Source organism: Anser cygnoides, chromosome Z (genome assembly GCF_040182565.1).
Source record: "Anser cygnoides isolate HZ-2024a breed goose chromosome Z, Taihu_goose_T2T_genome, whole genome shotgun sequence".
Classification (NCBI taxonomy): Eukaryota; Metazoa; Chordata; class Aves; order Anseriformes; family Anatidae; genus Anser; species Anser cygnoides.
The window spans coordinates 64,069,886-64,092,324 of record NC_089912.1 but is presented as its reverse complement, the minus strand read 5'-3'; the positions used below and the strand labels follow the sequence as shown (position 1 = coordinate 64,092,324).

Genomic DNA, 22,439 nt, shown 5'->3' with positions numbered 1-22,439 from the left:
AATGCTAGTCCAGAACTGTCCAACTCCCTTTTGTCAGTATCTCACTAGTGTAATGTCCTTCCCTTCCATCCTCTTCCTTATTCTGCCTACTTATCTGCATCCTACACATCCATCCTCAGCCATCATAAGGCTTCCTTTGATATCAACAATTCCCAACTGTCTGTATTTCAGTTAGTACTACACTGGTGCCCAGGGCAAGAGACAAAGCCCCCGTTTTTCAAAAGCTTTATATGCTATGAGGATAGATAAAAACCAACCAACCAAAGAAACCTCTCCATCCATTTCCAGCCAAGCAAGAAAGGAATTGTACCCAAACAGCGGAGACCTCCAGTAACTCCAAGAACAGGTGAAAGATAAAGAGAGAGCATCTTCCCTAGAGCAAGTATTTACGATCTTATAAAGAAAAGGTAAAGTTCTCGATCATCAGAATAGTATCCTGAAAGTACCTAGAATACAGAAACTTAGTATTTTAATGCTCTCAGAATAACAGCTTGGTGCCAACAGAGCCATTAACCAGATGGCTGCAGTACACATGCCACAGATAATTCTATCCTTACTGCATTTCAAACACTGCCAATCCATGGAACAGCCTTGTTGAACTGATCTGCAAGGCATGTCCCATCACACAATACTTGAAACAAAACAAAACAAAAATGCTGAACCCTAAGAGCTGGGAGGCTGGAAGTTGCAGCTTTTGCTTTTTTGTTCTTAAAGAAAATTCAGATAAAAGATTGATACCTTTCATCTCTGTTGGGTGTCATTCCTTGGATGCAATGTTTCCTGGAAATACATTCTAAACACATTCTCATTTGCCTCCCAGACAAAGGTATTGAGGCATTTCCATAGACATGATGAGCAAATTAGCTTCAATAGAGAAGCAGCACCCAATTTTACACAAGTGGATTTTGTTTCAAACTCCAACAAAGCACTACTGAATTTGAGTATCTTATCACTACAGTCTCACACATTTGTTCACTGTATCAGATACTCAGTTTCTTAAAATATAGACGGTAAGTAAAAAGCCCTTAGAAGAAGTAACCAAACTGAATTCTCATAGACTTGGGGAGAGAGAGCCATTTATTTCCCACAGAAAAGCACTGAAGCATAGCAGATGGATAAACATCACATCCTGATTCTAAGGTCCCAAAGCATCTACACCAAAATTCAAAATATAGACAACAGAATTTGTGAGCAGCCTGAAAATTCAATTTACTCCAATGCAACATTTTCAGGAAGACTTGCACAGACTTGAATGAAGATACATCCTGAGACATTAAGACCCAATCAATAGAACTGTACTTGTTACCAGCCTGAAAACTCATTTTACTCTTCCAATGCAACGTTTCCTGGAAGCCTTTATTAGATGCTCAGGTGATGATACATTTTGAAAACATGGATTTTTTTTATTGAAAAAAAAAAAAAAAGAAAAAAAAATCCCCACCAGCAATAGTAAAACTTCTTTTAGGAAGAAACCCCTCAAGTTCACTATATGAGAAACTTCAGATTCAGACTTATTGGATCTCTACACTATTGCTTGGGCTCCAGAAGCACCCATTTCTCATTCCTCAAGCACAGTCTATGCTCTGTCAAGCATATAAAAAAAATAATTCATTTTTTTCCCATCTTCTTCTGGCCTTGTGGGTTCCAGTTAGAAGAATTTTAGCATGAACATGCCAAAAGAAAGAACACAGTTTCCTGAAAAAGCCTTATACTAGATTTCTAGTATCAATAACATTTGTTTTCCCAGCCCAGCAGCACATCCACATATTGGCTGTAGTATTATCTTAATTTCCCAGCACCGTCTTTCCTCTGTCTTCTCTGCTTTTTAATTATACAATTGACGTCTTCAATTTCCCTTCTGTCTCCACCCCAGACAATGATACCTATTACTCTCACATTGGTAGCTTCATAGCTCCAGCTCATGGTCTCTGCAACTCCCCTGTTCTGATGCTGGGCAGTTTTCAAATAACGGAGTCTGTGAAGTTTCGTGGGGCTGCATTCGTTTGGTTTGTTATTGTTTTTACCTTTCTATGTGTTCTTCACCTGTTTTGAGTCCAGCACACTCTCATTTTCTTCCCCTGTTTTTTTTTTGTTTGTTTGTTTTTTTTAACTCTCCATGCTGGAGTATCTTGTCTTTACAATTTGAAAGAAAATGTGAAAAGCAAACATCTGCAATCCAGTGAATAAAATAACAAGATATTATCTGATACTTCACTGTATCTGAAAAGCAGAGTTGGTTCCAGTTGCTACCTCTGTTCTACACAGAAGTGCAGTCTTTTGCCATCATCACATCCCACAGCCCATTGCACAAACTTATTTAACTCCAACCAGAGATTAGATAAGCTGCCCCCACCGTTATTTTTCAGAGGCTGTTCCACAGACTCCCTGTTCTCATCACTGAAGTTGTCTTGTAGCTTCCACCTTTAATTTTCTTGAAGCGAATTTATTCCATGTTTAATTTTGTAAATGGTAAGCTTAAACAGACCATTTTCCTCACTGCTGTACATCTCCCTCTTCCCCACCATACTCCAGGTATAAAAAGGTTCAAAGAAGGATTAGACAAATTTACAAAGCCATCACTGTCTGCTATTAAACATAGCATCACAGCAGCTCTTCACTGCATGTCTTACACCTCTGCCTTGTGCTCCATCACATCCCTTTAGAAAGATGATATCGGGACAGTCCCAGTTTGGCTATTCTTAGGTTCCTGAAACAGCATCATTCCTGTCCTCGTGTTCCACACTGCCAAGCCTCGCTTTTGAAAGATGAACAAGCAAACTCATATCTCACACAATTTCTCCATTACAATTGACCTCTGCCCAGTACCCATCCCAGTCTGAAGTCCTCCTTCTTGCACATGTATTGCCACAGCTGCCCTCTGCAGGAATACTTTTTTCCTCTTTGTCATTAGTTAAACTTAGTTTTCCTTCTATTGTTTTTGACTTCATTGCTTCTCCTCCATACAGCTTTGTGCCTGTTTCATCACTGCTGCTCATGCAAAACTAATTTTCCTCTGCTGTCAATAGCATTTTCCCATACTGAGATATCATGACTCCATCATGACACTGCAACATCTTGGGTGTGCATCTGAATTAAGCCCGGTACACATATCAACAGCTTTTCATCTCAAATACTGAAAATCACAAGTTAGCATATGGTTCTGGTGAGCTCTACAAACTTATCATAGATCATCAGTCCTAACTATGACTTATTTAAAACTCTGCACACATCAAAAATACAAGCAGCAACAATGTCTATGTAAGGTGTCACGATAAGCTTTAAGAAAAACGAGTGACCTATGATTCTTTAGTATCCCTTGCTGGATCATCCATTCTGGATTTTCCAAATAACTAGAGTCTGAGATAGGTACGGGATTTGACTCCCTATACTCCTATAATTGCTGACATGGATTTTCAATAAGCTGTTTTTTACATCGCAAACTTCTGATTCTTTCTGACTTCAAGCTGGAACACCAAAAAAATCAAGAGTGAACAGAAGCAGCCCCACCTTCCTACTCAAGATTTAACACTTACACAGTGGAAACTTCTATTCCATTTAGGCTAAGATATTTTGCTCTCAAGCAGGAATATAAATTTGAGACCAAATCAAGAAACTGTTTTAGGAGCAAATAAAAATAATCTGACTAAACCAGATGCCTAAAATCATACTTTTTCTCTCTTTTTTAGAAAAAAAAAAAAGAGAAAAATCAAATCCTTTTAAACTTCTCCATTGTATGTGCAAGGTCTCTTTTACTATGCAAATTATTAGCTCTTTGCTTTCTTTGAAGAGAGGGCTCAGGTTTTGAACGCTGCAGAAAAACAAAATAAACGTGCAGAAAAACAAAATAAACAGAACTACTAGTAGTAAGATGAGATACTGCCCATACGCTTAAATAATACCTTCCTATCTGACCCATCATCCGTACTCATTCAGATTCAGGTCTCTATAGCGACTCGACCACAGGGCTCTCCTATTCAAATGGCAACATGCCTTGACAATCCACACTTGGCATAGAGAATCCTGGCTAAGTCCATGGGCAGTATCCGTTAAGCAGGAACCCACTGCTTAAAATCCAGTAACACAGACTGAACATTTAAATAAAACTTGACTAGGATACCAGGGCGCGATGGACAGAACAAAAGTCAGAATATCCAGCTTAGTAGCCTATTCACCAGACCTCCTGCCTCTCTTCTGTGCAGGAAATGCTAGCAAACACACCACCTGAGCTGACACAGAGAGAGATTAAACACATTACACAGGATAAAACAAAAAAATATATATATGTGAAAGAGTCAATAACTAAGCCTTCCTTTAAAGCACACAAAGTACAACATTGCAAAGAAGTTCTCCTGCATCACTGGAGCTGCATCCACAGAGTGATGGGCGCAGGTTTAGACTAATGGTACCTTTTCTGAAAAAACAGTCATTTTAACAAATACATCTTCACTAATCACTCAGGTATCATCTTTATATTTAGGAAAGCTCTTGTAACACTTCTTGAACAGCCACGCTCCGCTGTACCTCTTGGGACAGAAAGCAGCAAAACTGCTACTCACTCTGTAAGCAGTCAGCGTTGAGCAAGTCTTGGCACTTCTCATGGCATTTGACTCCACATTCAGCGCAGCGCATTCCCTGCCGTGCAATACCCCATAACAGCCCCTCACATTCATAGCAGTAGGTAGGAGTTGTGGCTGTCCACACCTCAAAGTTGTGTGGGGTTGTACAAGAGATAGGGTAAATTAAGGCTTGCAAGGTCTTCTTATAGACATGAGATTTCTGAAATATAAGAACACACATAAACCAACATCCAGGAAGGTGACTGAACCTATTTTTGCTAGTTAACACATGGGTTTTAGGGAAAAGGCATGAACAGTGCAGTTTATCTACACATTTGAAGCAGCCAAATTTATCCAAATTCTACTAGTGACAGTAGAGAACATACTTTCAAAAATGTTTTTCCAGACATTTAAAAGAAAGTGGAAGAGATGGAAGAAATTAAAGTTTGTGGATGAGGAATACTTTACATAAAGCAAGTTTTGCACACTGTCTCCCATAGTAGATAACACAGAAGGAAGTAAGTTTGTATTTTTTAGGTTCATATCTAACATATAAAATGTTACTTTTTACATGTTTAGTTTCTGTAAACAAATGATACAAGCAGCTTTGCATCTATATTTCTAGACATCTGTGAAGCTGGCTCTGCATCCCAGAGAGCCAAACTCCCCTAATTTGCTTACTGAAAGTTAACATGAGCCAAGCAACCCTCCCACTTACCAGCTCTTCATCTTTGAGAGATGTTCTAGTGGCCATTGCTGAGGTAATTCCAGCTTTCCGGGACTGAACCAGTGACTAAAAGGAAGAAAATTTGTTATTCACTACCAACGTTCAGAAATGCACTGGTACTACATCCCCAAAGATGTGAGCAAAGGCACTCTGTCATGCCAGATACCAAGCCTACTACACTGAAGTTACTTTCTTAAATGATAGCTCACATCTCAAAAGAGTCGAATGCATACTCTGGGAGGTCTCCAACTAGTTTTCATCTGCCCACAGGCAGTCTCAAATTTTTATTTGTTTCTCTGGTAATAATGATAACTGGGTTCACTTCTGTGTTCTGGTAGCAATGGTAACACTGGTATTGCCTAAGATAATTACGTGGGACTCAATCTTCTATATTTAACTTTATTCATAAACAAAAGGAGATTATTTTGTCAGTTTAAAAACATACACAACACTCCCAAATGCGACAGTGAAAGGATACAAACAGGACAAAGGGTGGGTTGGGAGCAGGTTTGAATGTGCTGGTAAGTCACATTCATTGGCCATCACTGAATGCAATGAACAGCATATTTCCCTGAAAACTGACCCTTTCACATCACACCCACGCCGTTCTGCACCATTGAGCAGCACAGGACCTGCCTTTGCATCACCTAACACTGCTATACAAAGATGAAGGCTGAGAAAGAAATTAAAGCCAGCAATATCTATTTTGAAATCATCAAATCCCATCAGAGACTCAGTTATGCTGATTTATGCTATTTGAAGACAGACCAAAACGTTCATTCCATCAGTGATGTACCAGGACAGAGTGTTGAATATGCATGCACTGCAATACTGCAGGTTCAAAATAAAAAGCATAAGAGCAGAGGGAAAATAAGGTATAACAATTTTTGGTTTTGGTAAAGGCTTGTTAGATTGTCTTTAGCACCACTTACCATGGCCTGTGGAGAGAGAGAATGAAAGCATACAAAGGAAGCAACACAAGTTAATGCCATCATTGCACAGGTTTAGAAGACACAAGCAGATAAGACACATTAGGCCTCCCATGCATAAGCTGGCAGAGAGAATTGTATGCATCTTTTCACAGGAATTGCAGGATACAGAAACTTTGGTCTTTCAGATGTTACAGCATCTCTCCCAACTATGAGTGTGCTCCGTGTACTGATCACACAGACAACAGAAAACCATTTGTCCCAGAGAAGACTTATTTCACCATATCACACAACCATAAGAAACTTGTCTTCGTTACTTTCTTGGTTCTTTTGCTTCCCCAGCACAGGAGCCCACTGGCAATATTTCAAATTACTTTAAAAAAATCCAAGCACATATGTTCGTTTATCTATCCTCTCAAATTCCAACCTTCTGTAAAGTTGCCAAATCTCACATGGACATCATAACTTTCCACAAAGTATGTGATTTTTAGGAAAATATTTAAAAATAATGCAGGCCCAAAAATAATCAAATATTCTGTGTAGAAAAAGAAGGAAGATGAACATGAAAAATATCTTAATTCTGCCAAATGAATGCAACACTGTATGAAACCATACCTTGTTCTCAGTGATTTTTCCAAGCACAGCTCCTTAAACCTTTTTTGTAAGAATTAATTTAACTAAGTAGGAAACTTACAACTCTTTGAAGTGACAATGAACATTATCATATGTCAAAAAATAAAGCCACTTGCACCAGTGACTGTGTAGCAGAAGAAAAATCTCTTACCAGATCACTGACAAGTGGAATTGGCTTTTTTTTGCGGAGATCAGGCATGCTATCAATACCATAGAGACCACCTGCTGGCCTGGAAAATCAAGAGTAAAAAGGATTAAAAAATCTCACCAGCAATGACAGACAGTAAACAGGAACAGAAAGCCTCCTTAGAACACCATTCTCTTTGCTGTTATCACATTCAGTAAGAACACGAAGAATCAGTACACTGCAAACACAACTTAATGATAAACCAAACTTGTTTAACCACTTTAAAAAAAAGGCATTTTCCCCATCTCAAGGCTGAGCGTCTGAGCTACCTCAGAACAGACTGCGCACATGCCTGCAGAGCATCCAGTTGCTGCCACTGGCAAGTGAAGGTGGGCTTATCCCCACAGCTTCCTTGTGGCATGGATTTGGCAAAAATCCTCACCTTACAGTAGAACCAGAGATCTTCAGCAGTTTCCGTAAAGGTAAGAGGGTAGGCACTGGTAAGCTGTATATTTTGCTGATTTGGTATACATATACATTATATATATATGTATAATACATATATATAATATATATATACATATATATACATATATATAATATGTATATATATATGGACAGACAAAATGATTTAAGACACTACAGCTACTAGAATAGGTAGCATGGGACAAACTACTCTTACTAATATTCTACATATAAAAGATGAACATGGAGCTACACTTTTAAATGATCTAGAGAACCAAATTCACACATGCCATGGAAATTGGTAGGCTGGTAAGCGACTACAGGCAGCCCGCTTTCCTTGGCAAGCAGGGCCTACTCAAATTTACACTTAATATAGCCAAAAGTCAAAAAAAAAAATGAGTAAGTCTACGAAAAAAACAAATGATGACCAACCACCTGCACTACACCAGACCACGCTAGGATGGAGAAAGATGTCACTGCACAACCTAGCACAAGGCTGTGTCAAAAAAGGGCAGATGTCTATTATATATATAAACATGCCATAGTGCTGCAATGGTAAAATTGACTTTTTTGACTGGGCATAGGAGGGTGACACATCCAATCCGTGCCTGAATTGACAGATGCTGCTGGCTGAACAAGTCTGGTGGGAAGGCGAGCAGCCAAGTGTGACCACATGAACTACCCTTGCCTCCACATGCAGCATTAGGCATATTTGCATTACAGAGCTGTGCACAGTTCTTTGTGCTCCTACATAATGAACAAACCCCATTCACAGTCTGCTACACTGCTCTGCCAGCAAAAAGCGAGCACTAGATCCTGCAGCTGGGAACAGGAGACCAACTCAGGCATGAAAAAGATGCAGGTTTACTTTACAGCAGTTCAGTTAGTTTAAACTGCTGGAGTCTCTGGCAAAGAGTAAGTGTTTTCTAGTACAGGAAATCCTTACAGCAAGTCTACGTGGTATTTCTACTAAAGGCTATCCTCATTTCCAACACAGCTCCAGAAAATATTTTTGCCTGAGTTACACTGCAATAATCCCTTCTTGCTTGTAACAGAAAGATCTGGCCCAAATCAGCAAATAATAAATATAAGCATAAGAACTCAGCACAGTCTTGCTGGGATCAAACAGGATTTTTTTCTGCTGTCCTAAAGCTACAAAATGCTGCCTGATATTAGCAATACTATTTTGGAGTAAAATAGGTTTCACAGAATACTATTTAGATGATGTCAAGAATTCCAGTATTATTTAAATCACAATAGAGTTTAATTTATTGCTAAGTTTTGGGTCAAAAATTTGGGTCAAATCATTATGAAAGCATATGCAAAATATAAAGGGAGCATCTATAAGAAGAAAAGATTCAATAAAATAGTCACAAGTAAAAATCTAGAGTCAATGCCCCTGTTAAAGTTAACAGCACAGCTGGGAAATAACACTTCTTTTCTACAGAATTTTCAAAGTGTTTTTTTTTTTTTTCTCTAACTCATCTGAAAGGAAACTGTGACACTGATGTTTCCAAGGGAAAAATAAAACAACACAACATACTAGAATTGTACGTTTTATAATTCAAGCCAAGCCTAAACAAGATATTGTACTTGAGAAACATGTCTAGTTACAGCCTGGTTTCTTGCAAAATATTTATGTTAGACTAAGGTTTTTGCACCTGTAAAATAAGAGAACTGCTTCTAAGCCAGACTGACAGAGAATAGCAATATTTGAAAGGTGCTTGCATTTTCCTCTAAGAGAGGTGTCTTAATACTTACATAGCTATATACTCAGATAACCTGCTATTAGCTTATTAATAATAAAAGTGATTCTTAATTTTCAAAATTATTTAGCCTGTGCTTTCAGCTACCTCAATCTCTATTCTAGCACAATCTCTACTTTGCTTTACACGGAGTTTGTACAGACAGAAGTACTAACGCTGCTTCAAATTATATACACCATGACTTCATATACAATAGGGTAACTCTCCTCTGCAATGCCTGCAATATTTATAGCATTATTATGGAGTGCTATATTGGGAAGTGAATAGCATCTCTGTGTGAGAATATGATTTGCACTAATAAATAAAATACACAGATATGAGATATTACACCCAGAAACTGATCCGTAATAACAATTGTTGGTTTTTTTTTTTCTATGCTAGCTTTCCAAAACCTGTGGTTACGGACAGGAAGATACTATGGCATTATGCTAAAAGTGCAAATAGCTTGAAGCTATTCAATTCGTGTTTTAATATGACATTTACCACAAAGAATCTTACATTAAATCTTGAAAATTTAAGGAAGCAAAGATCGTTTGTGATGACAGAAGATGATTAGTGCCCTCAAAGGACACCACTTCTCTAATCTTCACATGAAAGAACTCCAAACCTAAGTGCTTTAGTATATGTTGTGGCTAATTGAGCCACAATGTGGCTAATAGTGGAATTAAAGGTTCACAATCCACCACCACTTTTTCTGGAAATCTCTTGCATCCAGGGATATAGTAAATAAGTCAAACTTTCATCAAAACTGCATTACTTAATTTGTTTTATCTCCCATATAAGAGGAAGAACTTACAGACTAGAGCAAACATGGCCTTGAATGGACAAAATAAATTTTAACTATTTCAGGACTGCAGTTGTATTCATCTTTCAGGCTAGGAAATCATTTCGTGAGTCTGCACCAGTAAACTCAGTGCATCGACTCCTTGTTAAAGCAGGAGAAGGTGCTGTTTATAGTTCGAATAAATCACTGTCTTCTGCTCCTGCTAATTGCCACTTTTCCAGAAAAGTCTTGGACTCCTTAAGAAAGCACGGGGTTGCTAGGCAGCTCCAGGCATCTGCAGGTGTGGAGGAAGCTTTGTGGGAATACCAGCATTACAGAACAATGACTCCCAAAGCAGAAAATCGTATAATGAAGCCTCTGATTTAACTTTGCATTTTATTAGGAAAGCTTACTTCAGTACTATGAGAATTAACTTGTACGTGCAGCAAGCCAACCTCTTGCTGAGATACCAGGACAAATCTGCTGCTACATCAGCTCCTAATGAGTGCACCACTACCAAACCGTATCGCTCTAATCACGAATGAGGCACATAACCTAGCAGCTTGGAAAATGCGTCGTTTCTTTTTTTCCATAGAGGATTCTAGGGAAGCTACCATGCTGGCACCTATTATGCTGAGTAGCATGCTGAAATTACACACAATCAGAACTTGTCTGCTTCATTTGCTGAAACTAGTGTGTTACGGAAAGAACAGTCTGTCATTCTCACCTGCGTAAAAGAGGTATGATGACCACTGTTTGAGTGAAAAACTGCAATGATTTCCAGAGCTACTACAGGTTTGCCTTCTACATTAACCACAGGCATCATTACAAAGACAGAAGGCTTCCCCAAAGCTACCTTTATTTCTAAGAGGTATTATATTAGAGATTATACATTGCAACTAAACCCTTGTCCTTAACCACAGATCTCCAGAAGAGCTGCACAGCCCACCTCTAGCTGTTTAAAAGGAGACCATAAAATGTAGCAGCAGCCTGGCTCTAAGCGAGGCATGGCTACCTGATTATTCCCCAAACCAGACATTAAGAGCATCAGTAGTGCCACTTCTACTTAAGTTGAACTGGAGACCTCAAACTATATTCTAACTATAAACACAGCAAAATGAGGTCTCAGGATAGTACTTACCCTCCTTTGAGCCAGGGTGGTTTTGATGGATCAGCCTCATCTTGACCCTTAAATGGGGGAAGGCAAAAGAAGAATATGAAATTAGCTTCTGAAAACACCAGAAAAAAATATTTAGCTTATATGCTGAGTAAAGGATAACAGACCACACTGCATGCAGGCAAATGCATACAGACAGTCACTCAAGCACCTCCAAAGGCCAACATATGAGGACAGGTCTTATGGACACACAGGCTATGTGATGTCACTGAACACCTAGAACCGGGACCAGAAGAGCCTGTTCAGTGCACCTCCTCTTTCAAAAGGAAGTCTTAAAGATCACTCTATGACCTCTTCCTTCTTGTTTTTTGTTTTTTGTTTTTTTTTCAGCCCAACAAAAGCATGAGGTATGGTAGCACTCCTGTTACTACAGGTCACCACTGACATGAACATGGTCACAATGAGGACACTATAAATTAAAAGCACCTGTGTGAAATGCACAAATGATTGATCAGCATGATACTTTGTACAAGCACTTATGAACTTTGTTCACTCTCAAATGTAAAGACTCTCCAGCCCCCCAAAAGCTGGACAGTCCCAGTGCAGCTCCATCCATTCAAATGCAACTATTTAACTTCCAAGAGGTAAGGGCCATCACTTGCAAGAAGGATGGAAGCCACCACAGGCAGCAATATGAGGATTCGTTTTCATGAATTCAAACCATGTTCTGATGTTCTCATAGGAGTGTATTTATGGAGAGATTTTGTTTCTTTGAAAATCTTCAGTAGATCAATTAGAGATGAGAAGTGTTCCAACATTTACAACCGGAGGAAAGAGAGTTTACTGCATAAGGGGAAAATGGTCTATCTGTAACTGGAAGCATCTTTGTTCCAGTTTACAGCTCATATATTCTCCTGCACACCTTGACAGAAAAGCTGGTTTCCAGCAGTAAAATATGATTAAGGAAGACACATGGCTAATATCTAATATTCCAACCTCAGATAATCACATCTGCCAAGAGGCTGTAACTTGCACACAGTGGAAAACTAAGTAGTTCCAGCCATGGGACATACAACCCGAGAATCATCACAATGTAAAGGAATATCAGGAATTAAGCTCAATTTATATGCAAGATAAGAGCAGACAGCCCCAAAAGGTTCATTTTTTTGGTCCTGTGCTTTGGATGAGCTGTGCAACCTCAGGTTGTTCACATGTGTCAGACAAGGTCTCCCAAGAAAAGCAGAAAAAAACAAGAACAAGTTTCTGTTTGAGGTCTCAAAATCAAAAGCCCAAACTTCCTATTCATTATTTCTAGAACTCCATAGCCAGACAGATCTGAAAACTACATTATTTTTATTTATTTGAAATAGGTGTGAGAAACATGACCTATCCATAACTGAATGTGCTCCCCAGGTTTTCTATGGGACCTCAAAGGCCTGCAGACCAGGTAGCTGCAGCCTGGACCCACGGTCCAGCACTTGTGCACGTTTGCTGTGTACCCAGAGCTGCACGCCAGGTTCCAAGCTCTTTTACCTAGATGATCGATGTACACACACCTTCATTCCAAGCTGCACTCCCCAAACCCCTCAGCCTGAAACCTGAATTTCCTCCAGAGGGACTTGGCTCAACTGCAGGTCAACAGAGCAGATTTTGTGAAGCAAATGCAACCAGATCCTTCAGAGCACAGAAGGGAGGACATCCCTAACTTTGCCTATGAACACTTGGAAGAGCTGCAACAAGAAAGCGATCATCAAATGGAGCAACGCTTTACACTGGCCTGAGCTCGACAGATCACAAATAGCAAGGGCAATACTGCAGCTCTGAGCTCACTAGGTTATCAAGAACTATTTTCGAGGAAAAAAGATTGAGCTCTGTTATTTGAGCAATAACCATCTCCTAAGGCAACTGAGAGTCAACAGAGAACGGTAGAGAACACTGATGTGGGGAAGGTGCGATTGGGAAATGAACTTCCATCACTCAGATTTTGACAAATGCAAAGTTAAAATGCTGGGAGTCCAGATAAACTGCACTTCTGCTCATTTATCTTCATTACTTTTGCCAGGCATTTCAGACATGTAAATAAAGAGAAAACAAGAGAAGAGGAAGAACTTCTGTAGTGACGAGATTAAAAATCATCAAGGTAAAACAGCAAAAAAAACAACAGAAAGAGCTTTCCGTAAGTGACAATATTGATGTGGGGCCAAAGCAGGTGATGGCTGTGTGGAAACAGGAGTTATGACCAGACGAACAAAAGTAAAAGAGGTTAATTTGCTCCAGGCAGCCTTCTCCCTGGGGAAACGCTGAGGGAACCAGTGCCTGACATCCATCAAACAAGGGCTGATGCCTTAAGACTGGGGAAGAGCCAATGCAGTACCCACAGCTAAGGCACTGGGAGAGGAGGAAGGAAATGTGACCCAGCCTGGCACAGGCCCATTATCAGCTTCAACAGCTTGAAATACTTCATAGCAAACACAAAGAAAAGAATTAACATGGAGGTAAGGAAAATAGGAAATAAGGAAAATAGAAAAAAAATTACCATATATGGAACACGAGTTTTTGAACGCATCAATTTGGGTTTGACAAAGCAACCGTTTTTCTTTAGAGCATAAGAAGACTTATCAACTGAATTTTCATTTCAACAAAAAAAGCTTTGATGAAACGCCATGTGACATTAATCAGGCTGGATAAGCTAAGAAGGAGTAGGGGAGCTTTATGGCAGGTAAACAAATTACTAGCTGAGCCATGGACAACGCAATAAGGAAGCTAGTGGGAGTAAGGACCTGCTGATAAAATCTGCTGATGACAAATATGGGAGAATCATCAATACAGAACAGAACTCAGACCTTGATGGAAAAAATTGATGACACTGAAGATTGCAACAACAGATTAAATATAGTAGAAATAGAAAGGTCAGAACACCAAAACCTGACGTGAGTTCTGCTGCACACAAGGGGTTCCTCAGTGGAAGAACAGCAGGTGAAAGCAGATGAGTTCTAGTCATCGCACTGTGGCCATGAGCCACTATGATACAGTCATGTAAGGAGAGAATATCATCTATAGAGGATATCCGCTGAAGCATCTTCATAGAAATAAAAGCATAAGTAACACTGTACAGTGCTGGCAAGACTCCTTCATAAAGGCATGTACAATCTTATTCTACGTCAAAGTAAAAAGAATTTACACAAAAATGGCAAAACCAGTGTGAGGATACAAAGACAATACTGTAAGAAGAGAATGAGACAAACCACTTACAAAATCAACCTTTTTCTGTGTTTATTCAGTGGAGGAGAGAACATACAGCATAGAAGAAATTAGGCTAAATAAAAATGGGGGATGAAAATTAGGTGTCTAACCATGACAGTCATGCAGTAACCTTTCAAAAGGAAACACAGACACCAAATCTAACCAGTTTCGAAGAAGGAAGACGGGCAGTTTGTATAGGAGATAATGACGATATGACACATTGCCAAAGGGCTACCGGGCACCAAGAAGCCCTCTGTAGTCCCTTGTGGCACTGATGCATACAGTTAAAGAACCGGAGGCCATGTTACCTACAAGTGTTGCCAGAGATTAACAGGGCACTTCCAGGAGTGCCAGTTAAACAAATCAATCCATAGTTTACATCCCTGTTATATGCAGGAACACTGTAGACATTCCTCTTTGCTTGAAGGCAAATGGCAATGGCAATGTTTTAGGTGGAATTGCTGTAGCTGGGGAGTTTCCCACATCTGAAGACAGCAGTTGCTGCAGGACACAGGAGGGCTCCAGGAGCTGCTCTGGGTCTTGTCACCAGCCACAGATCTGCCCAAGTCTAGCCCAAGACAACAGCCAGGCTCACTTTGAGCCTGGGCAAGCAGAGAAAATGTTGGGAAAGATGCAAAGAACATTTGGATGCAAAGAAGATCTGGAACATCTATGAGTTTGTTGATTTGCTTTTTTAACACTGTTCTTCCCAAAACAAATGGAATGGCAATGTTGACACATTTAACATCTAGACATGCACATGCTACAGAGAAAGTAATTTTATGTCTGGCTTCTACTTCACTTCTCTGAACTGTTGTGTCACTGGATCTCTCTTTGTAAGCAGCCAGACCAGTCTGAATCAGGATTTTTTTTTCCCCTGATCTCCAGTAAGCACTAAAGAGATGGAGCAGCAAACATAAACAAAACTGACCATCACCTCTCTATTCAGTTTTTGTATTTCTGATGTTGATGGATGACAGTTTGACACCCACTTTCAACAAATGTCTTCGGCCAGGGAAGTGCCTGTCACCCCTAGTAATGCAGCACGTTAACTCGCAGGAAAGGATGCTGAAAAGTTGTCTCCAAGTAATTACAGTTCCTTACCAACCAAGAGCTGCTTAGCCAAATCATGTCAGTGACAGCAGCATAAATTGAAATGGATTAAAAAGAGCATCTAAGGCACAGTATTCAGTCATAGGGAAGACAATGTTTACTGAAGCCTAAGAAGGCATCTAGTAGGAGTTTTGCTTATTCAGGAAAAGCAGCAGCCAAGATTACAAGTAATTTGAGAAGTTATTTAAAGCTCCAATTTGCAAATTTTGCAATTTATCTCATACACAGGAAGATGTTTCAATTGAGAGAATAAACAAATATTTATGTAGAAAAGAAAGTCCATAAAACAGAGGCGCAGCCAAAAAATAATCACCAAGTCTTTCTTTTGGAAGAACATCCCCAGATCTGTTAGCCAACTTCAGGACCGCATAAAAGTCTAAACACCTAACTTTCCATCACATTTAAGTATTGTGTCTAGCATGTTGTCCTCTTCCAGAAAAAGAGATGGAAAGCATGGAAAGCTGCATTATTTCAACAGATAAGGAAAACAAATCAGTGACTTTTTATTTGTTTTGAAAATCACTGTAACTTGTTTTCAAATACCATGCTTGGTTATTAAACCTCTGATACCTAAATTAGCTATAGATGAATCTGAATCAGGCAAAAGCAACTGTTTCACCACCTAAATTAAACTTCAAGTCACGCCTAATTAGATCCTTTCTTCGAGGGTATTAGCAGAATCAGACTAAGCTAAATCATCCCAATTAAACTAGTTGGTCTTGTGGTTCAATATCTTCATTGATTCAAGCTTGATGCATTTTACATGGATCCAAAGCTGCAACAAGCAGAAGGATTATTTCAACAACAGTGCGTTCAGCAACAGCATCAATTTAAAAAACAACTGAAAAGCTACACAGGAAGCTCCTTCCACCTGATGAATCTTCCAGTACTAGTTTTCCACCTGACAGATGAGTTGCCTCAGGGGACTGCAGTGTTTCTGCACCAAAGCCAGAAGAGGACAGAATTTGTCACCAGTCCCAGATATGTCTGCACTTCCAATAAAGTGCTAATGGATGGACATTTGCCAGTAAGAATGATACAAACCTCTTGATACACAGACCAATAAAGCTTAGAAATGAGAAATCATCAAACTCAATGGATAGGATCTACATGGAAGCCAAAAAGCCACACAGTGTTCAGTCTGCTCCAGGAAGGTAATTTAGTCGGATCCATACAGCTAAGGGAGAGACAGACGCGCAGCGGGCACCTAATCCATGCAGCATAAGTTCAAGAAAATAAAAAAAGTAAACTCAGAATTTAACAGCCAGAACTTTCTCTACATGAGACACAGTCACAAACACAAATTAAAATGTTACACAGCAGCCAACAAAAAAATTATGTGGATCCTCTTAGAAGGAAAGAGTTATATGTTGCCCTCAGGCTGCCCACACAACTGAGCACCACAAGCAGTGAGGCAACAGGTTCAATACTGGAGAGGCAATTAATACCTACAGCTGATAATTAGCTAGTTAGCTAAGTATCTATTAGCTAGTTAGCTAATTATCTGATATTAGCTGATAATACAGCTAATACTTACCTTCCAGCACTGCCCTGCTCAAAGCAAAGTGCAGCCCGGAGCTAGAATGGCATGGCAGCTGCAGCAGACACCTCCCAGCACCCATAGTCTCACTTAATCTCAGTATTACAGCACATAATGGTACTTTTGACTTTGATTACTGTAAGCATACAGAACAATTAGTGATGGAATGAAATAACGCAACTTAGGAATAATGCAAAACGAGGAAATGCTTGGTTTAGGCAAGATTCATAAAGAGGAAGACTGGAAAAGACAAAACAAACCATTTGTACTCTGCACATGGTGCCTCTGCACACTATGTGCACGCCACAGAGCATTGAAGAGCGGAGACCACCCAAAGCATTCATGTTTTCTCTTTGTACGAGGTACTACGCACTGAACAGACTCTTAACTCATACAGTGTTAACATTTCCTCTGACAACCATAACATGCTAAACTGAATCTCAGTGCCGCAGCTGGAGCAATTGGTTACATGAAGACAAGGCATGCACACACAGCAGTTTCAGAAAGAGATGCTGGTTAGAAGGGACAACATGTACAACCTGGAGCTCTCCTCTACCTCCTTCTGTGAAGAAAAAAGAGAGAAGAAGGAGAGGAACAAAAGTTAATAGACCGGATTTCTGCCATGAGCTCTGTAAAGTGATTTCAGAAAGTGGGGTAAACATTTGCTGCGAGTTGATAAAACATTTGTGCAGCACCAAGTTCTCCATGTGCTTCCTGGGACATACACCAGTTAATCTCTATGAATTAATCTCAAGTTAAACTCTGATCAAATTTCACCCATAACTGCACATGCATTAGAACATATGGTTTTGAAAGCTGATTTTTACAGAGGTTTTTTTTTTTTATTTACTCAAGAATTTTAAGTAATCTTAATACAGCATTAGAGGAGGATTTATCACGCTTGAGAGAGAACCTGTATTTAATACAAAGAGGAACAGATTTGTTCCCCCTTTCCCCCCAGAGTACATCTACTATTTCCATTTGAAGCATCCCCCTTCCTTCCCTCCTCGCCCCCCGTACATTTTGCCCGTGACGAGGAAACTTGTAGCTCCCACGGAACACATTTTGCTTTTGCAAGTACCATAATGCAAGGAGATATTTTCTGGCTTTATAAATCTAGGCAATTCTCCTCTGAGAAAAAATCCAGAAGCCTCCTACACTAAATCTCATGTTTATGGATAGGCAATTTCAAGGCTAGTAAAGTTATATGGGAGTCATACTAAAACTTCCGGTAGAGACGTGGTATCTTGTAAGACTTCCAATCAGATAATTCTGTATTCGCACAGAAGAGTCATATTACTCATTTGCTAATGAAAGATGGAGCAGAAGGAATGTCTTCATGGCAACGGGGGCCACTCAGACGGGTTTAAAAGCTAAAATAAGTTTTCAAAGTTGCTCCCTGTACGGGTGTAATTACACACATGCAATCACTAAGACAGGAAAACAGAAGCTATTTTAACTCAATCACTAAGGAGAAGTCAAATTACATCAGCAAATGAAGTGGGGGATTGTAGCTAAAATAAAAGTCCTACTTTCCACCTTAAGACATGCCTGCATGGATCCTCAGCAGGAGCACCACCTCTCAGTGGTGCCCGGTGACAGGACAAGAGGCCATGGGCACAAACTGGAGCACAGGAGGTTTCCCTCTGAGCATCAGGAAGCACTTCTGTGCTGTGTGGGTAACAACGCACTGGCAGAGGTGGCCCAGAGAGGCTGTGGGGCCTCCCTCCTTGGAGATCTTCAAAAGCCACCTGGACTGGGCCTGGGCAACCTGCTCTGGGTGTCCCTGCTTGGGCAGGGGTTGGACCAGATGGACCGAGAGCTCCTGCTAACCTCAGCTATTCTGTGATTCTATGAAAGCCCCTGGACCACCCTGCTGGCCTCTTGTTTGTGAGCCAATGGAGGTGAAAACACAAGCAGCAGCACACTGCTGTCTTCTGTGTAACAGCCACGTTTTGCCAGTCAGCTCCACGCAAACCTGCAGGCCTGGAGAAGCTGAGGAAACTTGGGGTCCATCCCAGACTCAGCCAGGAACGTGCGTTTTTGGACACAGACATCTCTGAGTGTTCCCCTCTAAAATAACTTTCTACACCATCCTCTTGCCTGTGTCTTTCTATTAAGCAAAACCTTCTCAGCTAGGCAGCCCCATTCCACTTCAAGTCCTTTTTGTCCCTCTCTTCAACAATCCCAAGCCCATCCTCTCCTGACTTGGTCCCTTTGGTTGTCTCCATGTATCCCAGGCAGATCCAGGCTTCCCTCATCCTTGGGTTTCATCTCCTTTTGAACCAGATTCCTTCCCGGTACCTCCTGAGCCTGTGAAGTCTCTGAGTGCAGAGGATGGAGAAGACCTGGACTCACTGCCACTCTCAGGTCTGCCATGGCTCCGTCGTGCTGAGCAGGGAAAACCCAATTTTAGTCCCTGGCTGGAAAACACTGGGGACAGATGGAGTGCAACAGCTTAACTGCAGCAAGTTACCAGCAAGCATACGCAAACTACACATTTTTCAAAGGCTTATTCACTTCATTTATTTGGGGATGGTCTTCCACAAATAAACCCTTGACAAAGATCTACCACTGCCAAATTTTAAGGTCAGAGGGCACTAGAGCTTCTTAAATACAAGTCAAGCTAATTTTGATACAAGCAGAGCAATGAAACTTGCATTAGACTCATTTTGGGAAATACTGGATTAGCATGGCTTAAATTCCCTATATATCTTTGACTTCTGAGCCCCTTCGGTTTAAAGCTAATAGGAATGGTTTCATGCTAAATAACATTTGGCAAAGCTCAGAGCCTCTTCAGGCAAAGATTGAAAATCTTCCGATAACACTCCCTTACAGGAGGTGTGCTCACAGCATCATCGACTGTGACTAACCTGGTTAACCCCCAATAATAGAATTCTTTCACCATTCCACTTCTGAACATTTAATTTACATCTACAAAAAATCTGTCATTTCAGGATGGTGGGTTTTGTTGTTGATGTGTTTTGTTTTTTTTTAAGAACACAGATAATCAAACCATCTTTACCTAATTTGCTTTTTTTCCTCTTCCAAATTAAAACTTTAAAAGCTTGCTCATATTTTCAGGGGATATTTTAGTTTCTTTTTTGAGTTCAAATTAAATACAACTATTTACATACATCTGCTAACTTCTAAATTGTTCTGGTAATTTGCATCTGTGTACAACTATAAATAATTTAAACCTTTATGCCAGTGCATCATCTCTGATTCACCAAAACACACAGACTTACTAACACCTTCAAAGTTATCATCTATTCCTTTGCCACAGCCTGCTGCCAAGCACATTTAATAAAATACCCTGAACTTGAACTTTCAATCAGGCATAAGTAAGACAGTGGTTCAGGCTCAGAACCAAAAAGCCCGCAGGCAGAATTTTTTCAGAGTTTTCAGTGGACCTGACCCCAGGACTTAAAAGCACATTAAGAACAAATTAATATCTTTAAAGTAGGACATATGCAGGCATCTGCAGCTGGGAAAAACAATACTTCCACCATCCTTTTGTTGCACTCACAGTTTGATGCTTTTTCCAAAGGAAGAAAACAAGAGCTTGGCCCAAACTTATTTTAGGTTGGGCACAACTCAAACAAAATTGTTGCTTCACTTTCTCAGAAAACGCATGCCAAAACAACCCTATTTCAAACGGAATGATTGTATGATTAATTTTGTCCTGCTCTACAGCCCTTGCCAAGGCTGCCATCCCCTCCTCTTGTTCTAGCTACTGCCAAGAGGTTACTTACCCACTGCCTTTCTCTGCCTGCTTGCTCCATCCTCTGTTAGCACTGCTGTTTTGGTGATGCGCCTATACCTCCTGCTCCAGACAGGGCTGCTCTTCCTTCCCAGCTTCCCTGCCTTGCCCCGATGGTCTGGCTGCTTTGCTACCTAACCTCTCTTCCATTTTTTTTTCCCCAAGCTCTCCCCCTTTTTTCATCCCTCAGTCATTTTTTTCCAATACCTTTGACTCTTTTGGACTCCCCCAGTCTCTCAAAGCACACTTCCTACACCGTGATTTCATCCCGTGCTTATTGGTGTAACCTCAGTTGTCACATCAATCATATAGATATGCCTTTACATGAGAATCACACAAACATCAGCTCTTCACATAGGAAAACTGAACAAGGAAGGCTCAGGATGCCAATCCACACCGGAACCATATTTAAGACACCCAAGTCCAGCTGTAATCATTATCTTCCTCACTGTTTTGGCTACTTCTTGCCCTGTGAACATGCCTGTACTGCTCAAAATCCACTGACACAAGCAGCCTCCTCTCACAGTTGGTGAAGCCTCAGAAATAAGGTTATTTCGCTATTTTGTTGCTTTGTGGGAAAAGCCACTGCCTCCTCCCTAGGTCCTAAAATTAGGGCAGGACAAGACTAAGATTTCTGAACAAAAAAATAGGTCAGTTTGATCTTTACTATCCATAACTGAGTGATTTGAACATTCCCTTGAAAAATAAAAATAGGTATATACCTGTGCCAAGCCTGAAAGATATCCTAATGCTCGACTCATTAAAAACCTATTGTTCCAATTAACTCTGCAATAAGGACCTCACATAAAATGAGAAAGTGAAGAGATGATGACACGCTTTATGATCTGCATAACTGAGGTCACTAGTACAGAAGTCAAATATGGATTGTTTCCTCAGTAAAAGCACAGTCACTAGAAAAAACACTCAGAGCAAGACAACTTTTACAATAGGAAAAAGAGCACTGGTTATTCTAACTTTCATAATTGCAATGAGAAAAGTGAACAAAAGATTTGATGCAAATATTCGAGGCTTGAAATAAGGAAATGAAGATTGCAAACTGTAGTTCCAGCTTCCACCGCTCCTGAAACCATCAAGCCTCTTCCCTTAACTCTGTAGTGATTTGGACAGAGATGCCACTGAGAGTCCTCTTACTGCCTGGAGAGGGAGCAGGCAGATGGACCTAGATTTCAATGCTAGATTTGGTTTTACCAAATCAAGGCCTACCAAAACACTGCCCCTCAAAGCAGGTTGGTCATTTTCATCTTCCACGTCCTCAGGAAGGGGTTAATCAGCACTGCTCCACCGCTGCATCAGCTCTCATCTGTTGTGGTCAAACACCTCTTTATCTGTACTGGTAATGAGGAATGTAGCTCCACAGAAATGGAATATTATCTCATGGACAAGTTACAGAAATAATATGAAAACACAGGTCTCAACTTTTTTTTTATATAATTATTTTTTATTTTTGTTTTTAAGGTCTCTACTAGGATAACATCTAGCAGCGATTAACACCAAGAACTCCCACTTCGTGATGGAGCCACTTGAAGTCTGGAACCACTCAACTCCTAAAACTGCAAATCCAGCTACTTATAGCTCAAATGCACACTTAGTTATCACATCTTAACTATTATATTTAACAAGGAACCAAGTCACGAATTATGATGAAAAACCCTAACACCTGCTATTTTGAAGATGCA

The 22,439-nt window shown here is 40.2% G+C and overlaps 1 protein-coding gene and 1 long non-coding RNA gene across 7 annotated transcripts in view; one reads left to right on the top strand and one right to left on the bottom strand.

Annotated features, from left to right (window-relative positions):
- The window catches only part of LOC106048543 (protein unc-13 homolog B), a 212,313-nt gene that overhangs the window by 78,059 nt on the left and 111,815 nt on the right, over positions 1-22,439 (bottom strand). For 3 of the 6 annotated variants that reach the window (XM_048053935.2, XM_066987692.1, XM_066987691.1), the window contains 5 exons: positions 17,519-17,541; positions 11,108-11,154; positions 6,997-7,075; positions 5,275-5,349; positions 4,557-4,776 (listed from right to left, as the gene is read on the bottom strand). In XM_048053935.2, the coding sequence (XP_047909892.2) occupies positions 4,557-4,776; positions 5,275-5,349; positions 6,997-7,075; positions 11,108-11,154; positions 17,519-17,541 (444 nt within the window). The remainder of the gene's footprint in view (positions 1-4,556; positions 4,777-5,274; positions 5,350-6,996; positions 7,076-11,107; positions 11,155-17,518; positions 17,542-22,439) is intronic. The other 3 variants (XM_048053930.2, XM_066987693.1, XM_048053933.2) reach the window with 1 other exon arrangement.
- LOC125180967 (uncharacterized) lies at positions 11,275-22,348 on the top strand. The gene is made up of 3 exons (XR_007159958.2): positions 11,275-11,490; positions 13,146-13,223; positions 22,219-22,348. It is a non-coding gene; the product is annotated as an uncharacterized lncRNA (long non-coding RNA).